The sequence below is a fragment of the Lathamus discolor genome, chromosome 2 (assembly GCF_037157495.1).
Source record: "Lathamus discolor isolate bLatDis1 chromosome 2, bLatDis1.hap1, whole genome shotgun sequence".
Taxonomy (NCBI): Eukaryota; Metazoa; Chordata; class Aves; order Psittaciformes; family Psittacidae; genus Lathamus; species Lathamus discolor.
In genome coordinates this window covers 34604351-34627967 of record NC_088885.1, presented here as the reverse complement: position 1 = coordinate 34627967, position 23617 = coordinate 34604351, and the positions used below count along the sequence as shown (strand labels likewise).

The 23617-nt window shown below is 40.1% G+C and overlaps 1 protein-coding gene across 1 annotated transcript in view; it reads left to right on the top strand.

The window, feature by feature from the left end:
* Window positions 1-23617, top strand: part of LOC136009021 (probable acyl-CoA dehydrogenase 6) — a gene marked incomplete at its 5' end in the record, with an annotated part of 83529 nt that overhangs the window by 2528 nt on the left and 57384 nt on the right. Inside the window, 1 exon segment of the mRNA XM_065669112.1 lies at window positions 10974-11094. Coding sequence (XP_065525184.1) covers window positions 10974-11094 — 121 coding nt within the window.

Genomic DNA, 23617 nt, shown 5'->3' with positions numbered 1-23617 from the left:
TTCCTTAACTTGTTGAACAATGCTTGCAGTGCACTGGTATCCTACATCTTGCTACAGATTACAGTATAACTGGCTTGAAAGAAAAAGATTTAACCTGCTTTGTTTGTGTGTGCATAATAGTATGCATTTACATATGGAATATATACATGCTGTCCATTTTTTGTTTTCTCTGGCATTAGTAGCAAGAGGCTTTGGGAAGTGGGTTTGAGAAGGATTGACATATATTTTGCTGGAGTTGCATGTAATATAAATGAGATTTAATTTCATACCTAGTAGTGACTTGGTGTAATTACATTGTATTACATCTCTGCAGGATGAGGGGGTTTTCCCCTGTGACCCTGAGATTCTCCCAAAAGACACCGCTGCCTAATTTGCCACTCTTGGCTTGTGTGTCACGAGTTTCTGTTTACTAATGCATGTATTTTTACAAGATTTAAAGCCCCTTCATATTAGAACATGCAGGATCTGAACTGAATGTTGACATTCATTGTAAGTTTCTAGTAAAATTACCATAAATTCTCTGTCAAAAGAATATGGCTCTTTCTGACCTTCTGCAAAACACTGAGGGGTGACCATCATAGCCACTGGAACACCTTGGATTGAGTTGGTTTATTGTATTTCTAGCAAATCATAAAAACCAGTCACTGAACAGCAAAGTAGTAGATTGATGACGTTACAAATAAATTGGGTAGAAGCTGGTCTCTCACTAAATTGGGAGAGAGAAAAAACACAGCTGAATCTGCAAAATACGTGACTTGCATCTGCAATTTTAAAACCTTATTTATCAGGTGCCTCAGGTAAAAGTTGTAGGAAGGTGGCAGTTAATTGTGACTTTAGTAAGGCTCACAGATTTTGCACTGAGTGCCCTTCTGAGGGAAGCAAAATGTATTTCCAGATTATGGGGGATTTGCAATAGCCTTTGTGTCTGACTGAAGTACAATATAAACATTTGGGGGCTAGTTTCCTTGCTGGTATAGATACACAGCAGTATCCCTGCCAGGAATTTTTGGTGGTAATTTAACAGAGAGAAAATTTTCCTAATAGAATTTTGTTGTTATTGGAAGGGGCAGCTGTGATATACCACAGCAATAAGTGGAACCATCCCATACATTCACTAGTGCCCTACCAAGAGCTTCTTTTAAATCAGTTCAGGAGAGCAGAAGAGGGAAAAAAAACAAGAGCTTCAATAGTCAAGCAAGCTCTATAAAAAGCTTTTTCTGATAATCAGAATAATGTCACTTAATGTACAAATGCTTCATTGTGTAGCAAAAATGCAGTAAAGGCAATTATATAAGCAACGCTCTTATTTGTTACTTAGTATCAGAGTAGTGCATACTACTAGATTGCAGTTGCTGTGTCCAGACCTTGTGTTTTTTTCCTATCCTATATTCATGTTAGAACACATTTCCACTGCATCTAGCTAAACTTTTCAGTGAGCATTTTTTAATAGAACTGGGCCTAAGGGGTATTTCTGTGGCTTGGGTCTAGCTATTATATTGCTTTATCATTGTCATATCCAATTGGATTAGGCAATGGTTACACACTTCTTATAGCCAATTGAAATCATGTCTTAATAAGCACTTTATGACTGAGTAAACAACTGGGGTTTATAAAGGTTTTGCCACGACTGATCAGAAAATATAACTTTGCTTAAATCTTTTTTATGTCACATTTGCTTGAAATGCACAATTAACTCTCTTCCCCTTGCTGTGTACCCGTACTAACGAATGTGACATCTCAGCCAGGCGCCAGGGTGTTCTGAAAGCTCAGCTGTATTTCAGCTCGCCTTGTTCTGGACTTTAAATTTCTGGGAGCTGGGATTTTTTGCTGTTGTTTTTTCCTCTCTGTTTGGGCTCAGGAGGATAGTAAAGCCTACATCCATCTGCAGTCCTTGAAGATGAAATTTGGTAGATGAATACTGATAGGTTAAACAAGGAGACTTCCAGGGTGCTTGATATGCTGCTTAAAATTATTTGCTGTTACGTGGCCAGACTTGTGCTTTTAGACAGCAGTTGTTACATTTTCAATGTCCTTTAACAGCCAGAGATCCCTGGTCACTAGCCCTTGGTGGTACCAACTGAGCTGCATACCTTAAGATAGCTTTCAATGACAAGTTCTTAACTTCTCATTGAAAATTTTGAGCATTAGTTTGTCTGTAGGAGTTAGCCAGGACAAGCTTAGTGATGTTAAGTAGTTCCAGAAATGCCATTATATCTGCAATCTGTCATTTTATGTATGGCAGCCTTCAAAGTATACCATGAAAACTTGAGATAGGGGAAAATGGTATGAGTGGCACACTGCACTTCTGAAAACGCTGTTAAGTGTCTGAAATGGTGAGGTGCAGAGACCCTCCCAAGAAGGGAGTAGCGCGAAAGCCAAACTGTTGTACCTGCAGCTGTTCTTTGGTGGTGGATGTCTGTTTCCTGAGTGTGCCACGTGCCAGGCCAGCTGGGGAGAATATGCTCCTTGAAAGCTAAAGGACAGAAAGGCTGGTGTATGGTGTATGCTCTGATGTACACTCTGATGTACTCCTGGTCATGCCTGCTGGGGTGTGGTCTCTGGCACGGCTGCAGAACTGGCAAGATTTTGTCTGTCATGAGGAGCCTTCTTTCTCTGTCAGCACTGCCCAGTCCTGCTGTGGGCAGGAGGCTGGGTTGGAGATGCTCTGCAGTGCTCGAGAGCAGAGCTACTCTTCAGGCACATTTTGGAGGGTTTCTCGGGAGCAGGTCCTCTCAGACCTGTTGTCACAAGCATTGACGTTACAAGTGTGCAGTGGAATAAGCACAATATGTTGTGTTTGCATTTTTGAAGGCAGAATAGGAAATCAGTCATCATGGATTTCCACTCTAGCAACAGTTTCAGTTTCAACCTTCAATCTGTCATTCTTTGTCTTCCTTCTACTCTTCTTTGCACTTTTCCTAATTATCGGCTGAGGGCAAAAAGTGCCTCATTCCTCAGGAAAAGGTTAGGATAGGCTCAGTGCTCAGGTGCTGGACTAGACCTTTTATTTTGTTAGCATGATGATGATGTGTGCCCTCTGCTCCAGCAGTGAGGCTTCCAGGTGTGTCATCAGGGTGGGGAGGCTTTCAGATGTGCACAGGGTGGGGAGGCAGCACATACTTCTGCCTTCCCTGGTGGTCTTGTAAGTTTTAAAATTTTTGGTAAGCATTGGCAAAAAATTTGTGGTTGATTCAGGGTTTGAGGTTTGGGTTTTTTTTTTTGTTTGTTTCCTGGAGTAAAAACTGTAGGCAGATGTATGGGACAAAGCAATTTGCAGCGTTCGTTTTTCTGAATCAGTTATCAGCTTCGCTTTATGTATTAGGTATGTTGTGAGGACCTGTGTTGGAGTGAAAGGGAAGAAGCACAATGATTTAAGCAGTATCATGTCTAGTTACTTCCAAATGAACAGACCAGGCAAAATTGCAGAGCACTCATAAAGTACATGCCTTTTTTTTTTTCCCCTGAAAAATCAGATTTTATAAAAATAAATGAGGACAGGTATGTTTTATTTTACAAAAGATGCTGCCAACTCTAATGTTAGAGGTTTTCTCTCTGCTGGGTTTTTTTTTTTTTCCTCTTTGAGAAAGAGAAAATTTAATTTAGTAACAGTTTGTTCCTGTATTTGCTGATCTCTGCAGTCTTTGGTATCCAGCGCTGTAGTAGATTGACTGATTCCTTTGTTGCCTGTGGCATGGCTTAATTGAAGGTACAAAAAGGAATTGTAGTGCTCTAATTAATGAATTTTAAATACGTCTTCCCATTTCAGCCATATGTTTTCCAGCACATAAGAATTTTTTCTGGTTTTCTCTTATATAAGAACACTGAATATTGCTTTTAAATCCACTGGAAGCTTCTCTGGAGGCTCAGCTGTGGCCACAGCTATGTGCAAATGCCAGTGGAGAAACCCAGATGTGAGCCAACATATTATCTGCCCCTTTGACCTGTCTTTATAGTGCAAAGCTGGAATTACCTTTGTTTCCTTAATTCTTAATGTCTCAAGCTTACACACTGCCCACTGGGAAAAGGGAAAAGTTAAATCAACATGAAATCTGTGTATATTTATATCTAAGTGCACACACATGCACAGAGAAGTTTCAGGGGTTATATGTAGTGTAGCTGACATAGTTGATGTGTCTCCTTTATTCTGTCAAGTGCTTAGTACATGTACAAGCAGAATAAAAGATCATCAGTGTAGTCTATTGAAAAAGAGGCTGGTGAGCATTAAGTGCCTGCTACGGAGCCTGTGCTGAGCCAGGTATTTCAGTGTGGTCCTAACCTTACCTTTGTGTAATCCCACTAAGGCACGGGGACTAGCAATGTGTTTAAATAGAGTAGGTGGAACCATTATTTTGCTTTTCAACATCTGTTTAAGGTTTTCAGGTATGGAATTAAGAAATAGAGAAATTGTCTTTCCTTATTTCTTTTTAATTATATTTTCTGATGGCTTGAGGTGACCTTTCCATTCAGCAGGTTTGTTTTTTCCACTGAGTGGGTCACATCTTGCCCTGCAGGTGCCACATGGAGTGGTTGGGTTCTGCATGCAAAATGCATGAAAAGTTGGGGAAACCAAAAAGCTTAAAAAGCTTAAGTCCAAATGACTTCATTTTTTGTTCTTTATTTTAATTAAATTGATATTTTGCCTTTAGGACTTTTTTTCCATGCTGGGTGTTTTTCACAGCATCATGAAATGAATATCTACACTTCAGCTGAACTTCTTCAGTTCAACCCTGTATCACTGCGGAAAACATTTTCTTGGCTTGTTCCCAGCAACAGACTGGTGACTGCTCAGAGTACAGAAGTTTCCTTATCATCATTGAGGCCCAGTCCTGTATCCCGTACTCAAATAGGGTAAATTCCTAAGTCACAACCAGAAGAAAGTGCACTAAATAAATATGTACAATCAGGCCAGGTTAGCACTGCAGGGAACACTTCCTGCCTGCTGTGTGGTTAAATCATCTTTGTGTGATGGGGTTATTTTTAACCTGTTGTGGTCTTCCAGGTTACATACTGCCTCTGATTCTGCACATGACATCATTGGAGACTGTATGACTGCCTCTTCAGCTGATTGCTGCTGGTCCAGGCTTGCCAACACCAGGCTGGGTGATCTAGGCACTCAGGAAGTTCCTGGCTCCGCTACGGTCTCTTAGTATGTGTCATGGGAACTGGAAGCACAGGAGCAGCTGCTGTCCTGCCAGTGCTGGAGGGACCTCATGAGTGCAGAAGGAACAATAGGACCTTGCTTTGCCCACCATGTGCCAGTAGGTACTCTCATCAGTGAGATGCCATGGCAGAAGCATCACTCTCCACAGTCTCTCTAGCAGGTATCAGCTACGAAGAGCTGAGCTGCTTTCACTTACCTGGACTTGTCCTGGTTCTGTCCTCAGTATGTTTCCCCATCCCAGTCTCCTTCTCTGCACCCTTTCCCTAACTTTGTAAAGACTATTACTGGGAATGGATTGGCTGCCAAAGTTTGGTTAGGGCTTTGGAGGAGTTGTGAGGGAGTTGAGGAGGACAGTGGCCTATAAGCCCAGAAGCAAGAAGAAACAGGGAATATACACTAGAAAAGTCATTCTGGTGTGCCTGGGATAGAATCACAGAATGCTTAGGGTTGGAAAGGACCTTAAGGTCATCCAACCCCCCTACTGTGGGCAGGGACACCTCACACTAAACCATGTTACCAAAGGCTCTGTCCAACCTGGCCTTGAACACTGCCAGGGATGGAGCATTCACAGCATCCTTGGGTAAGCCATCCCAGTGCCCCACCACCTTAACAGTAAAGAACGTCTTCCTTATGTCTAACCTGAACTTCCCCTCTTTAAGTTTAAACCCATTATCCCTTGTCCTATGACTACAGTCCCTAATGAAGAGTCCCTCCCCAGCATCCTTATAGACCCCCTTCAGATGCTGGATGGCTGCTATGAGGTCTCCACGCAGCCTTCTGGTCTGCAGGCCAAAGAGCCCCAACTTTCTCAGCCTGTCTTGGTACAGAAAGTGCTCCAGCTCCTGATCATCCTCTTGGCCCTCCTCAGGGCAGTGGGATGCATGTCTCAGGGGGACCCAGACAGAGACCAACAAGTGGGCAATGTACAGCTGCTGTTTGGATGTGTGAGGCCCTCTGAGGAGCAGGTGAGAGGACCCTCACAGGCTGTGGTGTGGTGGCCAGCAAGGAGCTCACTGGTGGGGTCCTGTCTGCCTTGCAGCCATGGTGTGGGTTTTGGTGGCTAGATTTGGTAGCACCCAATAGATTGCCTGTAGGTTTGGCCACCTCAGCTTTGTCTTACAGCACTGCCTCATTCTCAGCACTGGTGTTCCTACAATGCTGAGTTGTCTTGTGGTGCAGTTGTTTCTGCTGATGGTTGTGAAAAAAAAAAATAACTGAAAGGAGAAATGTTTTGCCAGATGTTAATTGTTTTCTTTAGTTATTGCGGATGTTGAAGATGGGGCTCTCTGGTCTGTTACCTCTTTCCTTTCAAGTCAGTGTATTGCTAATGTCTAGATATAACCACTGAAGAACTGTCATTAGTGGTTTGTTGCTTATTTATTTGCTTTTTTAAATATAAGATCCCATTAATTGTGTCATCTTTTATTATAGTAATAGAGCTAAGTTTAATTACTGTAACTTGATTTAAAAGAAAAAAATGTTCCTTGTAAAAATATGGTACAGTTATGTGGCACCAGTAAATCCATTTAATCTTTTTAATACAAAATACCATTTTCTCAGACATTCTCTTCTGCTTTTCTAGTAAGTCTAATCTCAGGTGTAAGTTGCAGGAAATTTTAGTCAAAATTTCTATTACTTTGTAAGAATTCAATTTACTGTTTTCAAGATTCATCATCTTGCTAATTGCGTGCTGAAATATACTACTACTATACAGTATTATAAAGGATAGATATAAGAGGTGCAGTGTGTAGAAGTAGTATGGCCTTTAATTTCTGATTGGAATTGCTCGAGAGAAGGTAAACCTGCTGGTGAATAACGGAAAGAAATCTCTAATTGCTGTAAAAGACATCTGTATGTGCTCTCAGTAACCAAATTAATTCAGTTAGTTTCTACTCTTGTAGAAATAGTGTGTTTATTTTAGAATATGGTGAGAATTAAGTGGCAATCCTTAATGTTTCTGAGTAGGTGCTGATATAATATCAGCACAAATTATTTATCATCATGTCAAGAAAAATCCCTAGATGCTTATCTTTTAGATATTGTATTAACTTCCAGTGGAAAATAATAAAAGTGTCCAACTATCTGGCAGTGTTTTGGGCAGGTATTTTCATTGCTTTGCTTTAGAGAGAAATTAAAATAATCTATAAAAAAAAAAAAATAAAAAAAATCTGAATTTCTGTATCCCCTCCCCAGCCCTGCCACTGCATTTCCCTGCTCCTGGGCAGGAAGCTACAGGTGCCGTTTTCACAGAACTTGATGTCAAGACTGTTTTAAATGAAAACACACTTATTTTTCTTACCGTTATTTGACACACAGTGAGTTTGTTGGCTCAATCAGTTTCCGACTGGGCAAATATCCACAGTGTTTTCTGAAATAATTTACGGCTGATATCAGCCCTGAAGCCATTCTTTCAGAGGCTCCCCAGAGAGCAGCCCGAGCTCTTGCTAGGATGCAGGGATGCAGGCTAAAGCAAGGCTGTCTCCAGAGCTCAGTCCTTTAGTTTTGTATCATGGTTCATATGAAACAGCCTGAAAAAAAAAAACCCACCAGTCCAATAATGAGGTTTACTGTGCCCTCACTGTCAGGAAAATAATAGTGTCTGTACTGGCAGAGTGTACAGTACAGACATTCTGTTTACTGGCTTTATCAGCAAGTGGAGAATGGCTCCTAAATTAACTTTACACCCCAAATGCACTGACATTTGGGTAGCTAGATCTGGTGAAAAGATTTCATTTGTGTCTGGGAGTGTTTGTCAGATAGCGTCTGTAGTATGCAGTGTTAAAATATTTCTAGTGAGAGGAGCTTTAGGTGTTATAGTTGGTATCCTAGTGATACAAGTAGAGATGCCATCACCCATGATTTCCACATTTCTTATGATAAAGCATATAAAAATAAGCAGGCCAGCTGCTCATGTACTGCCAAAAGCTCACTTCTGTGTATTTGCCAAATACTGCATGTATACCTTATGATTTAGGTTAAGGTGCCTGCATAATTTGTGCCTGCAGCTTGTTAGTGTTGGCTTCTAAAAGCTGTATGCATTCAAAAAAATACATAAATTCAAAGTTAATTAGTCAAGATCTAAGGCATTAAATATTTTTCTGGGGGCATGGATGTGAGAAAGTCACCAAAGCCAAGGGGAGGGGCAAATCAAATGGTTAGGTGTGCAGCATTATTTGACCTGCATTGAAATAAACCTGTCTTTAGCAGTGTTTTAAGCATGCTGTGTAATTGGTTGTGTTCCTTCAGTCATTGCTGTTTGAAACTTTGAAGCCCTCTCTCTCTCTCAGTTTGCTTGTACATGAAGGGATGATAATACCCAATAGTCACACATCAGCCAGTTGACTAGTGCTGCAGTTCTCCAGCAATGTGGCTTATGTTTGTATGTGGTAGTACAAGGGGAGGTGTTCCCCCAAATAAATAGCATGTGTGATTTTTTTGCAAACAGTTTGGGTCTAAATTATAAAAGTTTTTGACAAGAACAGTTTAATTTCTTTGCAAAAATGCAGTTTGAAGTTGATGGTCCAATGACTAAGAAAAAAACTGTGGGTATTGGTATCCAGACTGGGATAGTAATTTCTTTCTTGAACTTGGAGGTATGCACTGTTTGTGGTGTGTCCAGTGAGGTTGTCTTTCGGATGGGTATTTTTTGCTGCTGTCATGCAAGGGAGATCGTGTTTTACTGGTAATGGTAAACTTCAACTGGTAATAATTAAACTTCAGCTCTGTTAATTAGAATTTTACTCGGAGGCACAGGAGCAAGTAGGTTATAATCTGGAGAAATCATGTAAAATAACTTCTGTCACACCTTAGAAATTCCTCTGGCTCTGTTTAACTTCAAAGGTAGCTTTGTATGTAGGCTGTGAAACATTTGGCCCAGTACCAGCCATAACAAGCACAAAACTCTGTTAGTACATCCACTTCGTGCTTTTGCCAAGATCCATCAAAACACTGGAATAACTTTGTGCACATACTTCATAACCTCTTCCAGGCATTTCCCTGGATGTTATGTGATGAGAATTGCCTGATGTTATTACAAAACAATTAAAAAAGTATTTCACCAGCTGTAACTCAACATTGAGGGTCAGTGTCCTAGAGTCTGAGCATCTAGGATATGGCAATATAGAAGTTAAGCTTGTAGATAGCATCCTGGTGAGTATTTTGTTACTATTGATCATGAGGCCTTCATTATTCAGTATAAGAGAGGGAGAGGATAATTAATGAATTGAACATTCTCTATATCAATTTCTCAGAATTTGGTAAGAGAAGTGAAAAAGTGGTTTGTTTTTTTCTGTTACCAGCAGTGAAGTACCCTTATTTCTGTGGCTGACTGGGAAGCAGAAAGCAGCCATATATGGGATGAAATTCTGCAAAGAATGTGCAATAAATGGATAGTTCAGAAGAAGGCTCTGCAGGGTCTCATGAGCACAGCAGTTTGGGAGGGAGAGAAGTCTTTGCAGCTCAAGAAATAGCACCACAGAACTTGTTTACTTAGTGTGGAGAGAAGACTAAGTAGAAGTAAGTTCTTTAAAATAGTAAATTCTTCCTTCATGAAACAGTGTAGCAGTAAAACTGTGGTCACAAAGCCATTACCTTTCTATTGGGAACTGGTGTTTGTTTTGGTAAAGTTTGGTTTAGGGGCAGGATGGTGGTTTTTTGTTACACATTTGGACCCCCTTGTGCCTGCTGTTCTGGGTGTGGGGTGCACTTGATGGCATGTCAGAAGCGGCCTGTGCCAGCTCCTGGTTTGGCTTGTAAAAGCAGGCAGAGGTGGGCGCTACACAACTGATGGCTTTTGAGAGCTGTTGAAATAATGTCTGTCTTACGCCAGGTTGGTAGGCAGCCCGAACAAGGTGACAGAAGAACAAACGCCCTGTGCACCTAGTGGCATGGGGCTGCTTGACACAGAGCCAGTGCTGTTTGGGAGTTACTGCCAGGCTCAGAGGTCAGCTGCAAAACTGCAGCTTGCCCATTTTGCTCTCATCCCGTGGCCATGGAAATCTGGAACTGTGTGGGCTGACATGTCCAACATTTGAGCTCTGAAATCTGAAAATGTTATTGAACATAGTGGCTGTGCTCCAGATGTGTTTTGCTTACAACAGCTGGAAGGAAAGACAGCTGCCTGAATAGAACAAGGGCAGTAGCCAGGCAGCTTATGACTCTGACTTTTGGAATGTGAGCAGCAATAGCCCAGTTGAGCGTTGCCCAGGAAAATGCTGCAAAATCTGGAAGACGACCAGATTTTTCCAGTACATGTTTTGTCAGATTCTAGGGAAATATGAATTTAGACTGGACGTAAGTACCCTGAACAACACTGATGTCCTTAAGAGTGTTTCAGGCAGAGGGAGAGGAAATGAGTTCTCTCCCACTTGCCTGTCTTGCGTACTGCGAGTGGTCATTGTGAACAGATCATCATTATTTTTTGGCAAGGTCCCTCTGAGGGTAATCCAGGTTTCCTTTCCAGTCACTTTCTAGAAACTGTACCCAAAAAAGGTAACAAATGGTGAGGGGGAGCTGCTATTTTCATAGGTCTTGGAGAGGTCTAAACCAGCCCTGATGACCTCCTGTTATAGTAGCTGTTACTGCTAAAAAAGATATTTAAATTTGCCTCGTTATGTCTGTTGTAGTTGGAGGTGGGCACAGGAAAAGGACATCCAATAGGAAGTAAGAAAATTAATGTGCTTTCAAAATTTTCTCTGTCGTTGGTTGTGTTTTTTTTTTCTTTTTAAATTAAAGTTTTTAGACAAAACTGTCAAAGCTGTTTCTGTAGGAATGTCTGTGTTAATAACTTCTAAAATCCATTTTTCAAATCTAGATCATCAACGAGGAGATTAATCTCTTTGTGAGTAACTGGGAGGAAGAAGGACAGTTCCCAGCACAGGAAGTATTTAAAACCCCGGGACAGGCTGGATTCCTTGGTGTGAATAAGACAACAGGTAAGAGAATATGTAACTCCTGACTATTGATATTGACCATGATAGACTCCTTACATTACCTCAAATCACTTTTGCCCCGATCAAAACACGGTTTGGAATTCAGTGCAAAGTTTTCTTATATTCCTCAGTCACAGGTGTACTGGTTACCGACAGCGCAAATGCAGAAAATAACGTTGCTGAGTGCTCAAATCAATACTGTCCTAAATATAAAGGTTAACAACCTGTGTGACTGTTATTTTGAAGTCAGCAAAGTGAATGTCACTTCAATTTTTAACATACCATCTGTATAATGACTTTTCTTCTGCATCCATACACATATGGAATAATCTCAATCTTCATTAAAGAGCCCTCAGTGTGAAGGCATTGAAAGTGTTGTAAGATTTGGCCTGTTATACTTCCTTATCTTGTAAACTCTGCATCATTGTCGTGTATTCTGTGTCACCATTCAGAGGATGAGGTTTGTGTAGGTTTTAGGCCATTATATCCTAGACTGTCTTTAAAATACACTATTCCAGCCCACACAAGCAGTAAAGAAAAAGAAGCTGATGATACAACCAGCAAATTTGGAGAAAGTCTCATGTATACATACATATATTGGCGACAAAAATGTCAAGAAGCCCAGAGGAATAGGAGGTATTTCTGCTCTTCAGCCGAAGTATGTATTTCTGTAGGTTTGTTTTTTTTGGTTGGTTGGTTTCTTTTATTTGTGCGTATGTAATGTAATATATATCTTTTCAAATGCTACTGTTACGTGTTCCTGACAGAATTCTCTGGGTTTTCTCTCCTCCCTCTCCCCCTCCTCCCCCCCCCCCCCCAACACTTTTTTTATTCTAAAAAGTCTAAAATCAAGTTTGCATAGGCAAACCTTTAGCAATTGTGGTGAATTCAGAGCAGTTCGAAGTGACAATATTTGAAATGAACTGCAGATATTTGCCTATGTGGAGGAGCTCACACAACCTTAGCTATGCCACACCACATCATTATGTTGCTAAGGGACAAGGTCTGAACCGTGGAACAAATTATGTATTTTTACGACTTACTTTCAGAGGAAATGTTTCCTATTGAAATGAACCTTTGTATTCTTATACATTCCAACATGGAAGGTTTTTTCCTACAGCTGTTCAGTTGTTGGAGCTCACAGAACTCTTTAGCTTTGATTGTCTGACAAATCCAATTAAGTCTGAGTTGGTATTTCTTTACAAAAATGCTGACAGTTTGAGATTATACCTAAGATCTATTTAAAGGACAAATAGGATTACTAAGGGGGGAAGAAAGCCACCTCTACCTCTGCTATAATTGTTTGGTAGGCAGATTTGAAAGCGTCTCAGTGGGGTCTCCTTCACTTTGCTGGTATTTGTTTTGATTATTATAATGGTGTGTTGCATTGCTGCCAGATTACAGCCCTGTCTTCTTGGTATATTCGTCTCAGGACATGCAGGGGCCTTGCCTGGTGTAAGGAACCTCAGTGCTGAGCATGTGGAGATGGGAATTTTGCATAATGCTTACAGTGTAGCTAGGACAAGAAATAACGAGTGAAATCTAGTCAAGAAAGGACTTGCAAAGGCAAGGATGGGCACAGAAGTTGCATGCACTGAGTACACTTGTCATACTCATGATTAAGAATATTTTAGCTTTGGCATTATTATCTAGCTGTTAATCTAAATTGTTGGGCCTCTGCAGCTGCATTTTATAAAAGCTAAAAAATCACAGCTCCCTGGATAAAATTCTCAGCAACGAATAGTCCATCTCAGTTCATCTTCTAAAGCAAAGTATCATCGCTTACAAAAAATGCATTTACTCCCTGGAAGATGCTGCCTTTGCAGCATTCAGCTGTTTTACAGAACATTACCAGATCCAGCATTGCCCTGATAATGGTGTACACCATCAGGTACATCCTGAAAGTCCCGAAACTTTCTTGTGATGGTAAGTGAAATAGTTGGATGTGTGACAGCATAATCTCAGCAGCTGGAATTTGGCAAAGCCTGAAATTCTTTATCTTCTAAACTAATAAAAAATGCTTATACTTGCTGTATAGTATGTGTATGTAGTAATAATTACAAATAAAATTGAGATATACCTTTTATACTCTGCCCAGCCACTTCTATTATTTAACTACTGTGTGCAGAGGAAGAGAGGTTTTAAGAGACTTAAGGAAGACAAGAGCAGCAGGGAGTTTTGGAGGGATGTTGGCGGAGGTCTGAAGGAAAAAGGTTAAATTGATTTGAAGAGAGCAGTTGCGACAGAGAACCATGTAATAACCTGCCATACTTTCTCTTTCCAGCACGAACCAAAATTATAATTATCATGTTGTATCCCTTCAAACCCAGATCCTAAAGCATTCTCTGTAAAGAAGACTGAATTTTTCAAGTTAATTCACTTTAGTAGCACCTGTGATTTTGAAATGCAAGCTTTGCTGAATTTGTTTTCTAAGATCATTCTGTTGAGTACAGTTTTAGTTTGTTTTAGTTTCTGCTCCACCCTGTAGAATTAATTTTGAAGCTTTCTGGCTGGGTAGAAATGGGTCACAAACTTGTTTTGCTTAGATAGAAGGAAACATCTGTTGAATTTCAGATTTGTTGAAACTGGACTCTTTCCTGTGTAAACACCATTCCCTTTATGAACAATGAGCTGCTTAATGGGAGTTAAGCTTTTTAAAAGAACATGCCTTACATGTGTCCCTTATCATTGGAAACTTTCTCTGTGTGGAGAACTGATTTGGAGCGCTATTTGTATTGCAAAGGCTCCATCAGTTCCTACCATATGCAGTTACGGGCTACAATGTTGTCAAGGCTTTTCCTGTATATTTTTTCACAGTTGTTTACGCTTGTAGTGAATATTTGCTGTAGTACAGTAGTTCAGGATGTTAGTTGGAGGGGTCATGTAAACACGGTGGGCAAGGCCCAGTCGTGTACCCATAATTGGAGAATCTTTAAGATGATCAATGGATTTGATTTATTATACTGTCTGGTCAGTCCTCTGACAAAGAAAGATTCTTCTGTTTGAACCATTTCTCTGGTCTGGTATTTTTTACATAACTTGAAAATAGTGCATACACTGTTTTTTCTTTGGGGAAAAAGTGTGGTGTTCTATTATGTTACGAAATTTTTCCCAATAGTAAAATATATGCTGAAAAAAATGAACATAATTTATGCATAAAAAGTGTCTTTTTGCTTTATGCAAAATTTGTCTTACAGAATCACTCAGTTCAGCCTGAAGTGTTTAGTTTTAGGGGGGAAATCTTTATTTACTATTGTTCATTTATGCTTGCTGTCTGTTTCTCCTTAAATTCTAAAGTTTCTCAGCTATTGAGGTATTTATTGACACTCCCAAAACTAAGTGCAAAAATACCATGGAAGGCAGCAAAAATATTTTAAGCAGGCTTAGTATTTGGACATTGTCTGTTTTGCCAAGGGAAGTGGGCAAGACATATACTTTGGAGTATTTTATGTGCAGATTAGATGAGATAGTAGAGTAAAAGCTAAAAAGATCTATGCCATCATTTGTGATCTTATGGCTTATGAATCAAAGCTTTGGCTGTTCCTAATTTTAGGGTGTTGCCAAAGATGCAGGCTCAAAATGTAGAATTATGTGCCTGCTTGTGCCAATGAGGTGATTAAAAGTTGTTTTTATCAGCTGATGCAAAAGTACAGAAATCTTCCAGTAAAGGCTCAAGGAAAGCAAAGGAGGGAAGGGGAGGGTTTGTAAGAGGGCAGTGTCGGCTGTCCTGCATATTCACATAGCATCACCATGAGACATGAGTGATGATGATGATGCCCACTCTGACTGTTTCTTTACTGTTTTCTAAACACTACACAGGCACTCCTGTAGGAATATTTATCAGAATGCATTAGCATGTAGAAATAATTATGACGGCTATGTTCAAATAGTACCGTTCATTTATTTCTGTCAAACACTTAACAGTGCACGTGCAGAAATATGTTCTTTAATATATCAGGAAAATCCAGAAGCTCCACGGTAAAACTTGTACGTGGATAGGAGAGCACAGTTTTGTACTATCTCCTTCACCTACTGCTGGGATATATGCTGGATACAGGGCTGGAGAGAGTAATAAGCGGTGCATTCTTGTCGCTTGAGACAGGTAAGCATCTGATGAAACAAAACAAATGTTTCAGATGGCTGATCACACTGCAACTGGAAAATGATGCAATATTTTTCCTTAAGGAAAGCCTGTTTGTTGCAACTGTCTGTGTTCAATGCGGGAATATATATCTAGACTATCCTTTGAGGTTAATTTTGTTGTTTTCTTCACAAGTATACATTTCTCTGGTAAGATGAGACCTTGTGAGAGCTTGGTAGTGGAGAGTCACTTGGAAAGAGTGTGTGGGGTTCATTCTTTTCTTTCTTTCTTTTTCTCTTTCTCTAATACCAAGCATTGTTGTTATATGAAATGAGCAAAAGCACTGGGAGGAGCAGTGAATTCTGTTACTAGAAATGCATTTAGTAGTTCAGGTTAAACAGGTTTATGGCCTTAGGAGAGTAATTGAAATAAACTTTTTCAGGTGCATCTGAAGTTAAATAGAAGCTAAAGGGGATAAATAGAAGCTAAAATATAAATAAAGAAAATAATAGTTTTGCTCTAAAGTTTGTGAGAGAAGACATTGTGTCATCTTCTCAGATACCAATGAACTGGTAAATCAGCACTCTGAAATGTTTACCAGCTATGAGGTATAGCTGTTCGGCAATCAAAGCATTTTGATAAGCCTCTGAAAAACAATAGCTCAAAATAAGTCCCTGCTTCATTTGAATCAAATTGATGACAGGATTAGTAATGGATGGCAGACGCTTGGAGACCTTGATCAGGTAAACATAAGAAACCTGACTTTCGTAATTTGGTGTATTGGATTGAAATCTCAGGAAAACAGGCTTTTGTATGTGTATATGAAGGTTCTGTGTGGCTGAGACTTTTTTTCCTTTCCCTTTTGTGAAATGCTGACAATTCGAATCTCATTTAGCATCTTGCAAACTCAGGATGAAATGTAATTAAAAATAGTAAGGGGGAGGCAATTTGCGGCATTCCACAGATCATCAGATTATTTCTGATCAAATAAGGAAATAGATGCTTGAGTTCCTCTTTAGTTTTTCTTGACTCTGCACATGACTTGGAAATGGATGTGCTTCATTCTTCCTGGCCCTTTAGGAATTACAGCAGTACCTCTGGGAATAGCTTGCTCAGCTACCAACAGCAGTTTTATAGAAGCACCAAACAGAGAACAGACTTACTGAAGGACAGTGAGTCTTTGTGGAAGAGATAATCTTCCTTTAAATGTTTTATTGATAGAGGGATCGGATTAGTTCCTGGGATTCTGCTTTTGTACTTGAGATAAGACAAATCCTCACACCTGGGACTTGTAATACAGGACACAGCAGTAAATCATCCAGTTCATGTATGCATATACTAATACCTTAGGGGCAGATGAGGAATTTCTGAAATCTGGTACAGGTACCACAGGTAGTTACAGTTAATGTCAAAATGGCTTTGAGAGAAATTTAAAGTGTCTTATTCCTGGAAGAAGTTAGAAGTATATAACTGGGAACGTTATATACTCAGCTCAGCTGAGTTATATATGTTATATATGTAGCTCAGCTACATACGTGCAATTAAGTGATTGAGATCTTGATGCACAGTTCTCATACCTGCCATGCCAAATTTGCTTGTGCATATCACAGGCTTTGCACAAACTGGCATATCCACATGGTGTCCTGAAGCTGACTAGGAGCACTTAGTCTCCATTTGTACGTAAGAGACAGCTACAAGCAGTTGTCACTGTTTTGTCCCTTTTCTGCACAGCACACGGGGTTGCAGCCAGGTGGTGTAGGAGAGCCCATCCTTTTCTCTTAACTTTAGGTCAAGAATGCACCAATTTGAGTGCTTTGTATAGGGCTTGTTAATGAGGTTTCAAGGTTGAACAAAACAGTGTGGATTCATATACCAAGTATGTGTCTTCAGGGAAACACAGTCCAGAAATGCAAATGGAAAGCCAAGGTGGGAAAGGAGCTCCTATTTGTAGGAGACAAATAATTTGACTAGTTGGCACTGAATTGGACCTAAAGCTTAACACAACATCATGATAAAACACAAGAAGCAATCAAAAGTTGTGGTAGTAGTATCTTCTGATCATTTATTTGGAGGTCAGCTTGTTTCAGAAGCTGTGTACTAAATGCCGTTAGACTGAATTGAATACTTCAACTAAGTTTTGTGACTTGTCTTATGCTTCTGTGGAGTGTTCTTGTGTTTGTTTCCCTGTGTTCCTGTGCTTCTGAAGGCCTCTGTATCTAACTTTGGTTTGTATTTCCTTCAGTTTTGTGGAAAACTGCTGCGTTGCTGAAAAAGTGATGGTTTTAATTTTATGATTGTGAATAAAAAAAGAGTTATAGGGCTTGAGACATTATCAAGTAAGACATACTGTTTGAGAATTTTCTTCTAGAGAAGGTGAGTTAATCCTTTATTTCTGTGGATTGAACATCAAGACTCTCTTGACAAACCATGGGCCAAGGAATGAGTTTATAGTAAAATAACTTTGGTATTATAGGTCTCTCTAATTATATACAACTGTTTTTCAAGTCTCAGAAGTCTGATGCTAGATTTTTGACATCTGTCACATACCTAGATGGCACGATAGGAAAGCTTTCTGAAAGGTATAAATGCCACCTTTATGCTTTGAGACATGTCAGTACGCCACGTGTGGAGAGTGTAGAAACATTCTATTTATGCACATAGGCTTGGTTTGCTTTTACCCACTCACATTTGCATTATTAACTGGTAGGAGTGAAGGCTGATTTATTTTCTGGGGCTGAAATGGGGGAAAATACTGTGAAACTAATTCTGAGGTTGATGTGGGAAAAAACCTCTGAAGAGCTGTTGGCTTGTGAATGCTTGCAGATCCCATAGGTCAATAACCAATTCACATACACTGAGTGATGTCTGGCTTCAAAAGAGGATTAACAAGATTGCAGTAAAACTGTGTTGTTCCTAGGGAAGTGTTTCTATCCTCAACATATGAGCAAGATTAGAAGCTGATGTCTAGGCTGTACAAACCTTAACATGTGAAGCTGAATAAGAAGAAATGAAAGGGGGGAAAAATGTATTTAGGTTCTGATCTAACATTACTAATCCCTAGTGACCCAGTTCGTGCAAAATCATAAGCATCATTAAGAAGCTAATCCCTTCAGGTCTTGCATAAGCCCTTAGTCACTCCAGCATCTGTAAGGAAGTTCAGAGGTCCCCATACCAGTGAAGTGCCTTTTCATACAAATAAAAAAACATGTTGTGCCCTTGCCCATGGCAGGGTGTTGGAACTAGATGATCTCTAAGGTCCCTTCCAACCCAGATCATTCTGTGATTTATCCCAGAAAGGACGGCGGACAAAAGCATGGACCCGGTATTTGTGAATCTGTGTATGACAGGCAACTTGCTTACAAGTAATGCACACAACACTTAATAACTTCATATGCTACATGGCAATAAGATGTCTGAGAAGGGTAGCAATATAAGGAATTTTCATGTAGAACTGAAATTGCAGTGTTTTTAATCATGCTGTGTTGTGTGGAATACGTGTCATCATTTCACAACAAACCTGGAAGTAAACCGCGTCTGGTTATTGTAACATGGAGTTTACATTTATACTGGTTTTAGGTCTACTTTAATTTCATTTTTTACCCTCATGTAATACTGATACGCACATCAGGGGCTGCATGATGTTCTCTAGTAAGTGAAGTAGTTGTGTCTTTGAACTGGTTGTCACTTGGTACTGAGTACTCAGGCTTCAGTTGGTTTTTCGTATGTGATCTATAATGTCTGAGGAGAGCAACAGAAATGTTGTTTCTGCAAACTGTAAGCATAGAAAGGACACTGATAAGATGTGATGAATTGATAGCTATTTTTCTTAGAATTGTGGATGAAAACAAAGGAAATTATTTTATTTGTGCTCAAGTTTTCCAGGTTTTCCTTTTTTGTGCACCTCACCTTGTGCACAAAAGGAATATAAGCAAATCTGTCTTTTTGAAGCTGCTGAGGGATTGGTTGGTTTGTTTGGTGTTTTTTCTTTTTTTTGGGGGGGGGCAGCTTTTTTCTTTTTCTTCAAGTCCTGGTTAGGTAAAATGCTCTCTCTGCAGGCTAGCATCAACATGCTGGAAGTTTAATGCTGTAGTCTTAATGGGTTTTGTTTATTTGGTCTCCTACGTGTGAATGATGAAAACATCATCTTAAGTGGAAACACATACAGTTAACATTCAGGGCAAACTAGATCAGGTGTCAGTGTAATCTCCAGGGGGAATGGGTGCACAATGCAACATAAAAATGAAGAATGGGAAAATACCACAACCCCAAGGCTCTGTGAAACAGTATCAGTTAGTGCGGAAGGAGCAGTGACCAGGACTGGTGGTGGATTAGGTGTGCTGGGCAGAGTTTGTGGCAGTCTTGCCTCTGCAGTGTGGTGCCTGTGAAATCTGAATAGTTGTCTGAGAGATTTTGCAGCTGACCTTGTTGGTGGAGGCGTTGAGAGGAGGTGCAGCAGATGTTTATTGGGGCAGAGGTTGAGGAGCGGGCATGGGATAACGGGTTTCAGGTGGAAATAGGAGAAGAAGCCATAAAATGGTGTGAAGATTAGCTTAACGCTTTTATTCCAGGCATGTTTGGTTTTGTGCTGTCATTTTGAAGTCATGATCATCTGCAGGCAGTACAGCTTCATCCTGTTTGAAGAGAAGAAAACAAAAACTAGGAAAAACGCATGTCATTGGAAGAAAAGGTATTATGAAAAGGAAGGCTGAATTAAAACTTTTACAAATTATATTCCTTTTGTCCACTCAAGAAACCCTTTAAATTTAATTTTTTAGGTGGTTTTTTGAGGCTTTTTGTTTTGGTGTGTTTTTTTTTTTTTTTTTTTTTTTTGTGTGTGGTGGGGATTTTTTTGGGAGGGGATTGGTTTTTTTACTGCATAGAATTGTTAAAAAATATCTGAGTATTTGAAGTTTTGGCTAACTGTGAAGGACAGTGTGATAAGGGAAGTGTTCTTCTAAACACCAGAATTGTTAATATGCTGAAGTTGAATACCAGTTTTCTGTTTTAGGGAATCCATTTTGAACTCAAAATTCCATGTCAGGTTTGGTTTGGTTTTTGGGGTTTTTTTTTGATTATTTTTGTGTGTGTGTGGTTGGTTTTTTGTTTTTTCCTTTTATTTTGCTTTGCTTTGTTTTTCAAGTAGATGCCAGAGATGCACCACTTGTTTGTCCCAAAGTATTTCTGGCAGGACAGTGGCATTTGCTGAAGAACATGCCTGTTTGTTACCTTTCTGCCTTTTCTGGGGCAGCCTGGAAGAGCTGGTTTCTCAGTCATCTCTAGTGCAATAGCTGTTGTTTACTATGACAGCACAAGCCAGCTCTGTGGTCTTGTCTGCTCTGGGAAATGTCTTCAGTGCTGGGAAGTGGGAGCCAGGAACACAGCATGGTTCTGGAGAAGGGCAGGGACTTTTTTTGGGCAGGGACTTTTTTGCACAGGACCTTTGAAACACCGTGGCCTGTGTTTGTGCACTGTCCTTGAGCCTGTGAGGTTGTCAGAAAATGTGCACTTGCCCAAAACCTCAAGCATTTACAAATTAGCTTTACTTGTACAGATGAATGGGGAAACAAAAGGATGGAATTAATGGAAAATTTCCTTGAATGAATATCACAGGGGCAGGTTTTTTCTTTTTTTTGTTTTCTTTTTTTTTTCCTGGCATCATTAAATGGTTTAAAACTCTCTGAAGGTGACTTTAGTCAGCATTTCTTCTGCTTCCTTTTCTATATATCACAGGAAATGAATGAGACTGTTATGCTCACCCTTGCTTTATTATTCAAGAACTGGAGTCTCTCAGAGGAGTGGATCAGTGAGTTATAAGCCTGTTATAAGGGATTACCTCTTTTCCCTTTTCTTTTTACGTTATTTATAACCTATGAAACTCAGACTGCAGAAAACACAAGGAGCAAAGTTTAATAAGAATCCACAAGCTGTTACATACGTTTATAGATGCTGGACCATCCACAGTTAGTTCAGGGAGAGGAACTGTGTTTCTGATCATCAACTACTCAGTCAGCTGGTGGATACACAGTTTCACGCTTTCTTATGCTTTATGGCCACCACTGATACCACCCCTGAATAGCATATCTAGCACGGCTTTTAAGTCTGGCATGGGTAACATAGGTTTGTGAATAGTAGCAAGTAGGTGGATCAGAGCTTTAGTCCCAGGAAGAGGTTGTAGTTTTATGCCAGAAATCTAAACTGTACCTCATGACTTTAGTAGCCCTCTGGGCTGAGATGTGGTTGAGGGTGTTGGTCGTGTCAGCCTGCTTGGGAGCAGAGTTCAGCCTTTGGTTATGGCAGATGCTGCTCAAGGGTGGTTTGCGCTCCTCTGGATGGAGTTTAGTGCTTCACTGAGGGGGAATGTGCAGCCCTGGTGCTTTGGTTGGACAGCAGAAGTATCACTGTGTAGTTGGGGAAGCTGGCACATGGCCCTGAAGAGCTCTGGAAGAAAGTTCAGTTTTTTGATTGAAACATTTCTCTCTACCTATTGACCCACGGAGGAGCTTTGCAGCTGTAGGACTATGATAGAAAGGGCTGAGTGCTCTTATCCGTTTGAGAGCTATATGGTGAGTCCTGTTCTGAAGCTGAGTTCATGCGGACACCCTGTCAGAGCACTCTTCACATGCTGATTAAACAATAGAGGGAAGATTATATCAGACTGCAGCCAGCTGGTCCAGAGTTGCTAGAGATTCAGGTGGAGCATGGCAGAGCTAGGGCTCATGTGGGAAGAAGGTCATCACCTGGGGAACTACTTTTAGCAGGAAAAGATTCACTCCAGGCTCAGTTTTGCCAGGAATAAAAAGCTCAAGTAATACCCACCCCCCCCCCCCAAAAAAAAAAAATAATTAAAAAACAGCCAACAACAAAAAAGCCAAAACCCTTCCCCCCCCCAAAAAAAAACAACACCCCAAAACAAAACCCAGAACCCACCCAAAACAACAAACACAAAAAATTAACAATAAACTCCCCCTCAGTGAACAATTCAGCTTTTTCAGGATACTCCCACAGCCAAAGAGAGGAAGCTTTTAATTTTTACACTTCCCTCCTTCATATACTGGAATGGTTGTGATCACATTTTTTATGGGTCATTATTATCCACGCTTTCTAAAGCTTAACAGTTGTTTTTAGGCACCTCTGTCTGCTCATGTTTTCCCACTGAGCCTCTTAACTCCTTCTTACTTTTTTTCCTCTCTTAAGAGGATTTAGGTGGGTCCTCGTGTTATTTCTCTAAACCTCCTATTTGCCATTTCTTCTTTTTTAACTTACTTTGGAAAGACTGAGGATAAAATTATTCTGTGATAAACTAATGAAATTCTGGGTGTAAGAGGAGGGAAATCTTTTATGGCCAGATATTCTTGGCATTACTAAAGACCTTAAGGTCCGGAAGGCTGAGAAAATTGAGGCCTTTTTTTATTATCTACTTGCAGCGGATTTATTCTTCAAAGCCAGTGCCGTTTAAGAGAAATTTAGACAAATGGACTTTTCTTTGTAGGGAAAGCTTATTAAAGATTAAATTGAATATTTTTATCTTAAGCTGGTAACATGCTGTGTTTCCTTTACCTGGTCTTTAGTTTGTTCTTGCTCAATAACCTTTCCAGGAGTTTTAATTTGGAAGATAAATAGAACATCTTACTCTTTGGGCATTCTAATAGGGATTTGCTTTCCAAGTCTCTCTTCTCGTAGCTGAGCAGTTCAGCCTAAATTCTGCTATCATGGAAAATGAACCAAAACAAAAGTTTCTGAGTCCATTTTACTAGCTTTTTGGGCTTTGTTTTAGGTAGAATGCTGAGGGGTTTCACCCCTTTTCTTCTAAAGGAAGCAGCACAGGAGCAATTTGCTCATCTGTAGGTGATGGGAAGAAGCTGTTAGCTGAGCTTGTCACTTGCAGCAAGTCAGGAAATTCTTTCCAGTGTGTCCAGATGCTTCCTGTGCACAAGGGTGGTGTCATACTTGGCACATGATTAAAAAAAAGTAAAAAATCATCACGCTCAGACTGCTTTTTATTTTGCTTTTAGCTGGGTCTTTTGGCACCATGGAGGAAGGACAGCTGTGTTGGTTGGACAGTGACAGTGTGCTTGGGGTTGTTTGGAAGAACAAAAAGGAACTGTGCAAAATGTAATCATTCGGGGGTGTTTAGCTGTAGAAAGCCTCCCTTAGCTTTCTTCTCCATGACACCCGTATGCTGTCTTCCTTGCAGTAATAGACTAATTCAGATGCTGCACGTCATGTTCTGCACTGCTAAAAACTAGTTAATGGCATCTGATGTTTGTAGCAGTGCTGCATTTCAAAAGAGATGTTGGCTTCTTTGTATTCTGTGGGGAACATGAGCTGACCATGATACATTCTCTGACCCCTTTATAGATTGTATTATTCTCTTTACATGCCTCTGCATGGGAAAAGTTGTGTATACTGTATGTCCTGGTTGTGCTTGTAAAACCTGTAGGCTGG